The following is an 11,695-nucleotide window of genomic DNA, read 5'->3' as shown; positions in this document are numbered from 1 at the left end:
ACACACACACACACACACACACACACGATGTATTTAAGAAACAATTAGGACAGTATGGAAGTGCTTTAGCAAAGAAGTGATAAATGTTAGAGGAGGTGCAAGTATTCATTACCCTAATTTAATCATTAGGCAGTCATGTGTATTTAATTACATTGTATCCCATAAAGATGTACAAACATGTTTTAATAAAAGTTTCTATACATGTGGAAGGAATCAATGATGGTACTGTGTCTTAAAGAGAGACAAAGTCTTATTTCTAAACTTGCCCAGTACACAACTTTCTGGACTTCATTACTATTGCTAATTAATAAGTTTATTATAAAAGTAAATTTTGCATGATATTAACTGAATAAAATTAAGTTTAATGTAGGTATTGTTAAGTGTAGGATGTGTTAGATTATCTAAATTAGAATAAGATTGATTTGTTTTTATAACCACTATAAGCAAATAGAAGTAACAATAAACTTTTGCTGGGCACTGGTGGCTCACACCTGTAATTCTAGCTACTCAGGAGGCTGAAATCTGAGGATCATGGATCAAAGCCAGCCTAGGCAGGAAAGTCCGTGAGACTCTTATCTCCAATTAACCACCAGAAAACTGGAAGTGGCCCTGTTGCTCAAGCAGTAGAGCACTAGTCTTGAGCTGAAGAGCTGAGGGACGGCTCTCAAGCCCAGAGTTCAAGCCCCACGACTGAAAAAACAAAAAAAACCCCAATGAACTCTTGATCAGTATTTTACTAACACATCTATAGTTTGCAGAAGTAAAGAGGTTCCCAAATACATGGCAAATAGATTTAAGTCTGATGATGGAAATGACTGTGTTCTACTTAGGAAATACTTTACTAGTTTTAGTTTACAGCAGGTATTAAACTGATTTTTTTTTTCTTCAAATATGTGGGCTTGTGATTGAAGCCAGAGTCTTATACATGTTAGGTAAACATTCTACCTATGAGCTTTATCCCTATCTTTAAAGTACTTTTTCAAACAGTGCTTCATATAGACAAATCTTTGTGCTGATACTTAACATTAATTTCTTGAGTCCAGAGCCTGTGAGAATTCTGTAAATGTGGTTATAGTCCTAGTATGTCACTTATTCATAGTCATCAGATGAATTGGTTCAGGAAAATGAGGTGATTAGAGAATAATTACTTTAATTCTTTTATTAAAACAATTTTATAGATCTTTGAAATATTTTTTGAATATACCTCAGTAAAGTAACTGATAGTGGAACTAAGAACATTGAAGTTAAAAGATTAATGTTTGTGTGATTTTTTTTTGTGTGTGTAGAGAAGCATTGGAAGTGATTCTCAAGGTAGAGCAACAGCTGCCAACAACAAACGTCAGCTTAGTGAAAACAGAAAGCCCTTCAACTTTTTACCTATGCAGATTAATACTAACAAGAGCAAAGATGCTGCTACAAGTCTTCAAAAAAGAGAAATGGTTGGATCAACACAATGTAAAAAGTTGTTTGCATCTGCTTTAAGTAATGACCTTTTACAAAATTGTCATGTATCAGAAGAGGATGGGAGAGGAGAGCCTGCAATGGAAAGCAGTCAGGTAATGTGTTTGTTTTGTTTATTTTTACAAATTTCATATGTACATTTTTACTTACCAAATACCAAATGTTGATTTCTAGTAAGAAGTGTTTGGTAAAACTGGAATTTGAATGCAGGGACTCAAACTTGTTTGAGTTGCCCATTCAACTGGTGCCTATTTAGGCTTCCAGCCCTAATTTTTTATTTATGTATTTAATTTTTTGCCAGTCCTGGGGCTTGAATTCAGGGCCTGGGCACTGTCCCTGAGCTGCTTTTTGCTCAAGTCTAGCAAGTGGTGCTGTGGGTCAAGCACTCTACTACTTGAGCCACAGCACCACTTCCAGCTTTTTCTGTTTATGTGGTACTGAGGAATTGACTCCAGGGCTTCATGCATTTTAGGCAAGCAGTCTACACTAAACCACATTCCCAGCCCCAGTCCTAGTTTTTTAAATTGCTGGTTCTTTTGAAGATGGCATTCTGATGCCTTTCTGCCTATGCTGGTTTCAAACCTCAATACTCTGGGACCTAGCTTCCTGAGTAGCTAGGATTTCAGGCAGGAGCCACTGATGCCTGACAATACTGTTTTTCTGAAAAGCACTTTCAAAGATATTTATAAGGATTTAATTTATATGAGGAAGACATATAAATGGGCAATTTGTTTTATAAATTTTACATATAAGTTAAAGTTTTTAAGTAGTTGTACAGAGGAGTTTCCATTAATTTTTTTTTTTTTTGTCAGTCGTGGGGCTTGAACTCTGGGCTTGAGCGCTTTCCCTCAGCTGTTCAGCTCAAGGCTAGTGCTGTACCACTTGAGCTATAGCGCCACTTCCGGTTTTCTGGTGGTTTATTGGAGATAAAAGTTTCATGGACTTTCTTGCCTGGGCTGGCTTTGAACCATGATTCTCAGATATCAGCCTCCTGAGTAGCTAGGATTACAGGCTAGGATTACAGCTAGGATTACAGCTAGGATTACACTGGTACCCGGCTAAAATTTTTTTGTGTTTAAAAATTTCTTCCATATTTTTTATTAGCATCAGTTGTATAAGTGGGTTTCATTTGAGATGTCCATATGTGCATAGTGCAGTGTACCTTGATCAGATTTACCCCTTCCATCACTTTACCTCATCTCCTCTATCTTCCCAAACCAATTTCAGTAGGTTTCATTGTTCAATTTTCACATAAATAAGTGATTGAAATTTTTAGTATTGTTAATTATGTTCTGGTTAAAGTTTGTTTTGCTAACATATTTTGCATATATAAATTTATATGATAAACCTACATGTATTTTTCATTCTCTTTAACATTTGCCCTATAGATTGTAAGTAGGCTTGTTCAAATTCGTGACTATCTTACTAAAGCTAGTTCTATGCGAGAAGACCTTGTGGAAAAAAATGAAAGATCTGCTAATGTTGAGCGTCTTACTCATCTAATAGATCACCTTAAAGAACAAGAAAAGTCATACATGAAATTTCTCCAAAAAATCCTTGTAAGTTTTGGACCTTTTAAGTAATATATCAAGTTGTTTTTTTATAATATATGAATTGTATACATTAGTGACATTCTGATGCCACTCCAGAATATTTAAAAACCTGTGACATCCATTATAACATTTTATTGCCCTTTTTAATAGTTGTATGATTTATACCACTAAAATATTTCAGGCTAGAGAAAATGAGGAGGAGGATGTTCGGACTGTAGATTCAGCTGTGGGATCTGGTTCTGTAGCTGAGAGCACATCGCTAAACATAGATGTGCAGTCTGAGGCTTCAGATACCACGGTAAGCGGCATTTTGCTAATAACTAAAGTACTGGAAATGAAGTTTTAAACGTTCCTCCATTTTTCAAGATGATATCTTATAGATATTCTTTAATAAAAAATTTATTCTGGGGAAGAAACCCTCAAATTATTAATGCTGTATACATTTCTTAAACATGAAGGTTTAAAACTTTAATGTACAAGGATTAAAAATATAGTGATTGAATTGAAAATCTAGTCATTTCTGAACTTCATCGTAGAGAAACACTGTTTCTCTAGTTTTGTTTAGCACAATTTTCCTAATTTTTTTTTTTTTTTTTTTTGGTCGGTCGTGGGACTTGAACTCTGGGCCTGGGCACTGTCCCTCAGCTCTTCAGCTCAAGGCGAGCGCTCTACCACTTGAGCTACAGCGCCACTTCCTAATTTTCCTAATTTTAAAAAGCATTAGGAAAGGTAAAATTCATTGTGGTTCTGATGACTATTAGTAATCAATAATAATAGTAATGACTGCTAAACACGTAGTCAGCAAGAAGTCTCCATGTTCATTCGCCATGGACCACTCTTTAAGATTTTTCCTTTTTTAGATAGTAATACTGTAGCAAAATCAAATGATCAAAACGCTGAAAAAATGACAGTAGGACCAGGACAGTATTTACATTATTTTCTTACAGTAAGAAATACACTTTAATTCTTTACTGTAACATGAAATTTATAAAAATACTGTCCTTTGAAAATACAGTTTTTAAAGCTTTCAGCAGCAGTTTGTAGGTTAGACTTAGTTCATATAAGTTAATATGTTTCAAAAACTATTGTTTCTAAGCATATTTACCAGATGTACCTATAATCATGCCTTAGTAAGCTTAGATCCTATTGCCAAAATGACTTTTCTTTTGAAAGGATTACCATATATATTTCATTGTTTTTGAAGTACTTTCCAAAATGCTACTCAGCATTAGGAAACTGAGGGTTTGTTTCCTTTTAGTATTGACCTTGAATAGTTTCTTATCTGCCTTTTTTGTCTTCCCTGCTCTTTCTAATTTAAGAAGGAAATTTCATTTTTTTTCTCTATCTTATTTTACCAGGAAATACTTAGAAGGGATTGGTCCAAAGAATTGTTGAAAGTTGATTCTGTTGTGGGAAAATGGCTTCTATATTTACAGTAGTATTGAGAATAATTTCTTACCTGTTAGTAGAAACAGAAGGGGTAGTGTATGTAAAGGAATTTGTTGGGGAAGTGTGGGAAATGGTATAATTAATTATAATTTATCTGTTAGTCTAAAGTGTATACCATGGTGAGAATTACTTTGATAGTAACAAAATCATGACATGAAAGTTCATTAATATGTATCAGAATAAGCAGTTTTGTATACCTTAGAAATTGTTGAGGATTTGTTTAAGTATAATAAGCAAGAGGTGAGTATAAAGAAACTTAAAATCTCACTAAGTAATTTACTACCACGTAGGAATGGGTGGATTGCTTTTTTTTTTTTTTTCTGTCGGTTGTGGGGCTTCAACTCTGGGCCTGTGCACTGTCCCTCAGCTCTTCAGCTCAAAGCTAACGTTCTACCACTTGAGCCACAGCACCACTTCTGGCTTTTTCTGCTTATGTGGTGCTGAGGAATTGAATGTAGGCCTTCATGCATGCAAGGCAAGCACTCTGCCACTGAGCCACCTTCCTAGCCCCTGGATTGCTTTTTAAAGAACGATGGACCAAGAAATTTTAGTATTTATTTACAAGGCTGGCTTATGTGTTAGACAGAACTTTGTATTAAGAAAATAATATGCTAACACTATTTAATAAAGAAGGCATCTTTTAGTCTGAGAATTTGACTGTGTATTTTAGACAAACTAGGGGATTGAGCTTCACAAGAAGCTTATTGACATTACTACAAGTCCAAAAGGGAAAGGTGACAGACTTCAGAATGACAGGGAATTGAAACCTAATTGGAAAATATAGCCGAAAATGTAGATTTCCCTTAAAGGTATACTTCACAGTATTAATTTGGGAAGTCTGTACAAGAGTACCTCTTTTGTTCATATTTCTTCTTTATTGCTTTTCTGTTTTTGCTATTATTACTATTATTATTATTATTATTTTTGGTTGGTCATGGGGCTTGAACTCTGGTCCTTGACTCTTCAGCTTAAGGCTAGCACTCTACCACTTGAACAACAGCGCCACTTCTGGTTTTCTTGAGTGGTTAATTGGAGTCTTAAGGACTTTCCTGCCTGGGTTGGCTTTGAACGGCGATCCCCAGATCTTAGCCTCCTGAGTAGCTAGGATTACAGGCAGGAGCCACTGGCGCCCGGCTTGATAATATCTTAAGTATATAAATTATTAACTTTATTACACTAATTTACATTAATAAAATGCTGTCCCTTAGTCTTTTTTTCTACATATATATATATATCCGTAGATTATTAAGTGTCTGATTTTAATAAAGAATTTAAAAATTAAATGTCATTTTTACAATCAGACCTTAAAATATAGAACACATTCTGGAACTTAGACCATCAGTTAGTTGGCCCTTTGTATTTGATACTTGAGTTCATCACAATGATATTTTTAATTTTTGTCTTTCTGTTCATTCATGAAAGAAAAGGAAAACAGAACAAACTATTAGCTTTCCTTTCTTTGTAAAAAGAAATACTTTTGTTTATTATCTTTTATGTGGTTGTGCAAAGGAGTTGCTATATAACAAAGCAGTTTATGAATATAATGTATCTTAGTGTTACCCCCTTTTAACACTTTCACTCATTTCTTCCAACACATCTTATTTTTCTTATGTTTGTATTTATGTTGCTGTTAGAACTCCTTTCCATTGTTTAGAAAAATACTTAATTTTGTAGCTGACTTGTTTGTTAATATTTTTAGGTGTTTCCTTCCTTCCTTAAGCTTTCTTTTAGTTTTTGGTGATTTGCATAAAGGAAGTCATATTAACTTTAAAGAAAACTACCTAATTCCACTTGAGACAACTTGTTCTACTAAAATAGCATTTGTAAAAATGTTTATGTTCATTTGGCAAGAGCAGAGTACTTTCTATTACTAATAGATCAGTCTAGGTGAGTTATTTCATTAGTTTAATTTTGAGTTTATTTCTATTTTATTAAGGGCTGATCATTTCCTCTTTTAGGTATGTATATATCTATATGTATGTGTGTGTGTATATATATATATATATACACATATATACATATGTGTATATATATATGTTAGTGGTAGTGGTGGTAGTGATTGTGGGACTTGAATTTAGGGCCTGGGCACTGTCTCTGAACTCTTTTCTCGAGGCTGGCACTCTTCCACTTTGAGCTACACTTCCGGTTTTTTAGTGGTTAATTGAAGGTAAAAGCCTCACAGAGGCTTTTCTGCCCGGACTGGCTTTGGACTATGATCCTCAAATCTCAGCCTCCTGAGTGGCTAGGATTACAGATGTGAGCCACCAACGCCCAGCTTATTTTCTTTTTATGAGAAATATTAACCTCTAGATATTTTGACAGTTTGTGTGTTTTGTTTTGTCTTTCTGGCTTCATAAGAGTTTGAGGACACAGTTTGATAATCTGCTATGTACATGTTTAATTACATAAAATGCTAATAGGCAAGGGCTGGGAATGTGGCTTAGTGGTAGAGTGCTTGCCTAGCATGCATGAAGCTCTGGGTTCGATTCCTCAGTACCACATAAACAGAAAAAGCTGGAAGTCGTGCTGTGGCTCAAGTGGTACAGTGCTAGTCTTGAGTAAAAGAAGTTCAGGGACAGTGCCCAGGCCCTGAGTTCAAGTCCCAGGACTGGCAAAAATAAATAACGCTAAGCAAGAGGTTTCTCCCAACAATAAGCTAACTGCTTATTTTTAAAGCTAGTGAAATTTGAAAGGAACAAAGTTCTAGGTTACTTATGGTATTCTTTGTAAATTTTTGTCTTTTTTAAAATTTTGTTTATAGTTAACAGGTGGTACATCATAGTTTCTATTACTTTCCTCCCTCCATCCTTAAGGAGTTAACGTTTTTGCCTTTCTGCTTTTACGTTTCTTTGAGAAGTATCTTTACAAATGAGTATTACTTTCTTGAATTTGCTTGAAGTTTATTGCAGATTTTTAAGGTTATCCTACTGTAGATTTTAAGGATTCAGTTCATTAAATGATTTTCTTAGAAAGAAATTAATTCCCACCACCTTATTTTGTCTGCTAAGAGGGGTCTGCCATTCTCATTACCTTGTCTTCATTTTCTCCTTAGAAACTTCAAAATGTAGTGTTCTGTTGGAATAATAGAAAAAAAACAAAACCGGTAGATCTTACTGAGATTCAAGGGTAAAAACTATCTTTGATTTGGGAGTTCAATATGAAAGTACTAATATATAGCTATACCTACAAAGGCAGATTCCATCTTAGTGAATATTTTATGGACAAATTTTGTGTAATTTTACAAAAGAGGCCTGGCAGAAATACCACACTTCTGTTATTTTCTCTTGGTATTATTTTAATCATTTCTGACTACCTTATGTGAACTCACCTGGTCTCACAAACTAACTGTGCCTCTTCTGAGATTATGTGTTAATTTAGGTATTTGGAACCCAAGCACATAATTTTGTGGCAGACAGTGTGATGGAAAGAGCACTAGAGATTTAGGATCCTGACATTGTCTAATTATGATGTTGGATAAATTAAAGCTTTGTTTTCTGTGTGCTTTCAGTTTCTTTTTACATGAAAAAAATCAGAATATATATATATATATATATATATATATATATATATTGTCTGAAGCTAGCTATAAACCTAAGTCTGTATCTGAAAAATTACTGGAGAAGCCCCCAATTTAGAGGAGGAAATGAAGACAGATTTCCTGAGGTTTTACTGTTTTATATATGTGCAATTTAGGTTTTATGCCTGAGTATGTTTTTGAAGGGCTAGCTGTAGTACTGGCTTTCCAATTACTATATTTTTGTCATGTTCTTATTCCTAGACATTTTTTTAAAGTTTAGTGTGGAGTAGGTGTGTATGTGTGTGTGTGCGTGCCTATGCATGTTTGTGTGTGGGTGTGTGTGCTTTGCATTCTTGTTTCTTTCTTTCTTTTTGTGTCCAGTCGTGGGGCCTGAACTCTGGGCTTGGGCACTGTCCCTCAGCTCTTCAGCTCAAGGCTAGTGCTCTACCACTTGAGCCACAGCGCCACTTCTGGCTTTTTTTTTTCTTTCTGCTTATGTGATGCTGAGGAATCGAACCCAGGACCTCATGCATGCAAGGCAAGCGCTCTACCACTGAGCCACCTTCCCAGCCCTCTTGTTTCTTTTTTTAAACTTAAGGCTGGCACTTGAGCCGTACCTGCACTTCTAGCTCTTTTGCTAGTTAATTGGAAGTACCATCTCACGGACTTTTCTGCCCAGGCTGACTTTGATCTTTGATCTTCAGATTTCAGCCTGCCAAGCAGTTAGGATTATAGGTGGGAAGCACTAGTGCTTAGCTCTAGTTATTGTTCAGCTCTAGTTATTTCATTTCATTTCCCTTTCTTTATATTGGGTCAGTCTTACCCACTCTCTTGGTTCAGCTTTCCAGATCTCAATAGAATGTTTATATGGATGTAAAAATTAGTAACTAGTAATAAACCTCCACTAAACATCCTATTTCACCCTCTTTAAATACTCTGTGATATGTTTTTTTTTTGTTTTTGTTGACTTACTAATTTTCTTTTTTTTTTTAATTCCAAGTCACAATGTAAGATGTTGTCATGGTTACTTTACCTATTCACAATACTGGTGAGTTCTTGGGAAATGAAGAGGCTTTACTTTTCCATAGTACTGGTGAGGGATGTCACCCAGAGGGAAACTTCTCTTGAGCCATCTATTTTCTCCATAATTTCTCTAGAAATCAGATGTGTACAGGAAAAGTAGACTTTTAAGTGAAATTACTGAACTTTTTATACCTATATTAATTTTAGGGGAAAATCATTTAAATTTTTAACAAAAAAATGTTCAACAAAAAACTTTAACAAAATTTAAAATTGACAAGAAAAGGAAAGTTTTATATAAATAGGTAAAATCATAGGACATTTAAATTTTTAATGGTAGTGATGAAAAGCCACTATGCTTTGTATTTCATGCATAATTTGACTTGTAATTTATTGAATTCATGTTGTATTTTTGTTGGGCCTTTTTACTTTTTTTATTGTGAAAATACTGTACAGAGGGGTTACAATTACATGGGCAAGATAATGAGTACATTTCTTATCAAACATTGTAGCCTCCTTTGTTTCCCCTTCCCATTCTGGGCCTTTTTACCTCTTAAAGCTTCATTTTGAATAGTTTAAAAATGATTATTCAGAATACAATTTTTTTTCTTTTTGTTGAATCAAGGGCCCTCGTGCATATTAGGGAAGTACTATACTATTGATGGTCCTTTTAACACTGCCCACTTGATGTCAATGATTTCTTGTAATGATGTTTTGTATCAATATAATCCGTTACTTGACTTTTATACATAGTGATAAGTTCTTAGCATTTTGGAGAAATTTGTAGTATGTACTTTTGTGTCCTTATAGTCAGCTGATTAAGCATAATTTAAGAAAATCAGTGACATACATGATTCAAATTGTAAATTTTACTGCTTTCCTATATACCTAGTAATATGAGGCAAACAAAAAGCTTTTTTATACTTGTCAAACAAAAAAATGCATATCTAAAATTTGTTTCCTTTGTTAGAAGTTAGTGGGTTTGTTTATATTCTGAGATTCCTTTAGGAAGTTTTTCTCGTTTTGAAAGTTTAATTGATCTTTTTTTAAGCATAGCCCAATAGAATTTGCTACTATTTCATGGAATATGAATCTCCCATTCTTTTGTGTATACTGTAGATAGCACTTTTTGCCTTCTTTGACTTCCAATTTTCTGGTTTTCTTTTTCTTTTGTTGATACACCTTCATAATAAGTCATCATAATAATTACTGTGAAATTACCAAACACTTAACATGGCAGGCTGTCTATCATCATTCTATTCGTTCTTTTAAAATCTACTAAAACTGTATTTACAGTTGTATATTTAATAATACATGTATGAATGTACTTTGCCATTGGCAGTTAAAATAGGTAGATATAAATATTACTGGTTTTATTTTCCAGGCTAGAGATCCTCAACAGGAGCCTATTGAAGAGATAGAAAATTTGAAGAAACAACATGATTTATTAAAAAGAATGTTACAACAACAGGAACAACTTCGAGCTCTGCAGGGTCGACAAGCTGCTCTTCTAGCTTTGCAACATAAAGCAGAGCAAGCTATAGCTGTGATGGATGATTCTGGTATGTTACAGCCTTAGAATATTGTTTTTGTGTGCAAGGCTCCATAAGTAATTATATTGCAAATTTGGATGCTGCTATTGAGATCATGATTGTTGACTAGTTTAGAAAACTGTATGTGAGGCTTACTCTGTCCTGTGCTTTTCTCTGGTTATGCAGAAAAAGTTGCAGGGACATCTGCTGGCCATCATACTGTACCGTGCAGACAGACAGCTCGCTCTCCTTTTCTTCAGAGAGTACCCTTAAGAGGTAAAAAGGAGGCTTTAGTTCTGTGGTTTTGTACCTCGTGTTGATAGGGCTCCTAACGTTTTCCTTCCCTCCCTTCCTTCTTTCCTCCCTCCCTCCCCCCCTCTTTTCCTCCCTCCCCCCTCTCTCTTTTTCTCTCTTTCTTTCTTAGAGATTGTCATTCTTCACTTTCTTCCAAAGGAACTATTAAGGAAGCTTGGTTTGATGGTATACACATGTAACTCTAGGATTCAGGAGGTTAAAGGAAGAGGATTTAGAATTAGGAGCATCCAGCTGGTTGCTGGTGGCTCACACCTATAATCCTAGCTATTGAGGAGGCTGAGATCTGAGGATCACAGTTTAAATGGCAGGAAAGCCAGTGAGACTCTTTATCTCCAATAAACCACTAGAAGACCGGAAGTGGCGCTATGGCTCAAGTAGTAGAGTGCTTGCCTTGAGCTGAAGAGCACAGGGTCAGTGCCCAAGCCCAGAGTTCAAGCCCCACCACCAACAAACAAAAAAAGGATTAGGAGCATCCTGGGACTCATGGCAGGACCTCGTCTCAAAAAGGAACGTAGAGAAACTTATTTAGTTCAGTGGTAAAGTACTATTGTGTGGCCTTAGGTTCATTCCCAAGTACCAAGAAAAGTAAACATTTAAAAAAAAAGGAAAAACAAACTTTGTTAGGAAATGATTAAATGTGTATGTTTAGCATTCAATATTATATATTACATAGTTTTTTGTTTTTTTTGTTTTTTGTTTTTTTTTGTTCCGGTCGTGGGGCCTGAACTCTGGGCCTGGGCACTGTCCCTCAGCTCTTCAGCTAGCACTCTACCACTTGAGCCACAGCGCCACTTCTGGCTTTTTTCTTTTTGCTTATGTGGTGCTGAAGAATCAAACCCAGGGCCTCA

At 35.2% G+C, this 11,695-nt stretch overlaps 1 protein-coding gene across 6 annotated transcripts in view; it reads left to right on the top strand.

Moving 5' to 3' along the window:
* Positions 1-11,695, top strand: part of Pcm1 (pericentriolar material 1) — a 91,101-nt gene that overhangs the window by 7,868 nt on the left and 71,538 nt on the right. For 2 of the 6 annotated variants that reach the window (XM_013025478.1, XM_013025471.1), the window contains 5 exons: positions 1,287-1,556; positions 2,850-3,020; positions 3,196-3,312; positions 10,385-10,562; positions 10,719-10,808. In XM_013025478.1, the coding sequence (XP_012880932.1) occupies positions 1,287-1,556; positions 2,850-3,020; positions 3,196-3,312; positions 10,385-10,562; positions 10,719-10,808 (826 nt within the window). The remainder of the gene's footprint in view (positions 1-1,286; positions 1,557-2,849; positions 3,021-3,195; positions 3,313-10,384; positions 10,563-10,718; positions 10,809-11,695) is intronic. The other 4 variants (XM_013025482.1, XM_013025488.1, XM_013025503.1 and 1 more) reach the window with 2 other exon arrangements.

Source organism: Dipodomys ordii, unplaced genomic scaffold (assembly GCF_000151885.1).
Source record: "Dipodomys ordii isolate 6190 unplaced genomic scaffold, Dord_2.0 Scaffold4, whole genome shotgun sequence".
In the NCBI taxonomy this organism is placed as follows: domain Eukaryota; kingdom Metazoa; phylum Chordata; class Mammalia; order Rodentia; family Heteromyidae; genus Dipodomys; species Dipodomys ordii.
Note: the sequence above shows the minus strand (reverse complement) of the source record. Positions and strands in the feature narration are given on the sequence as shown.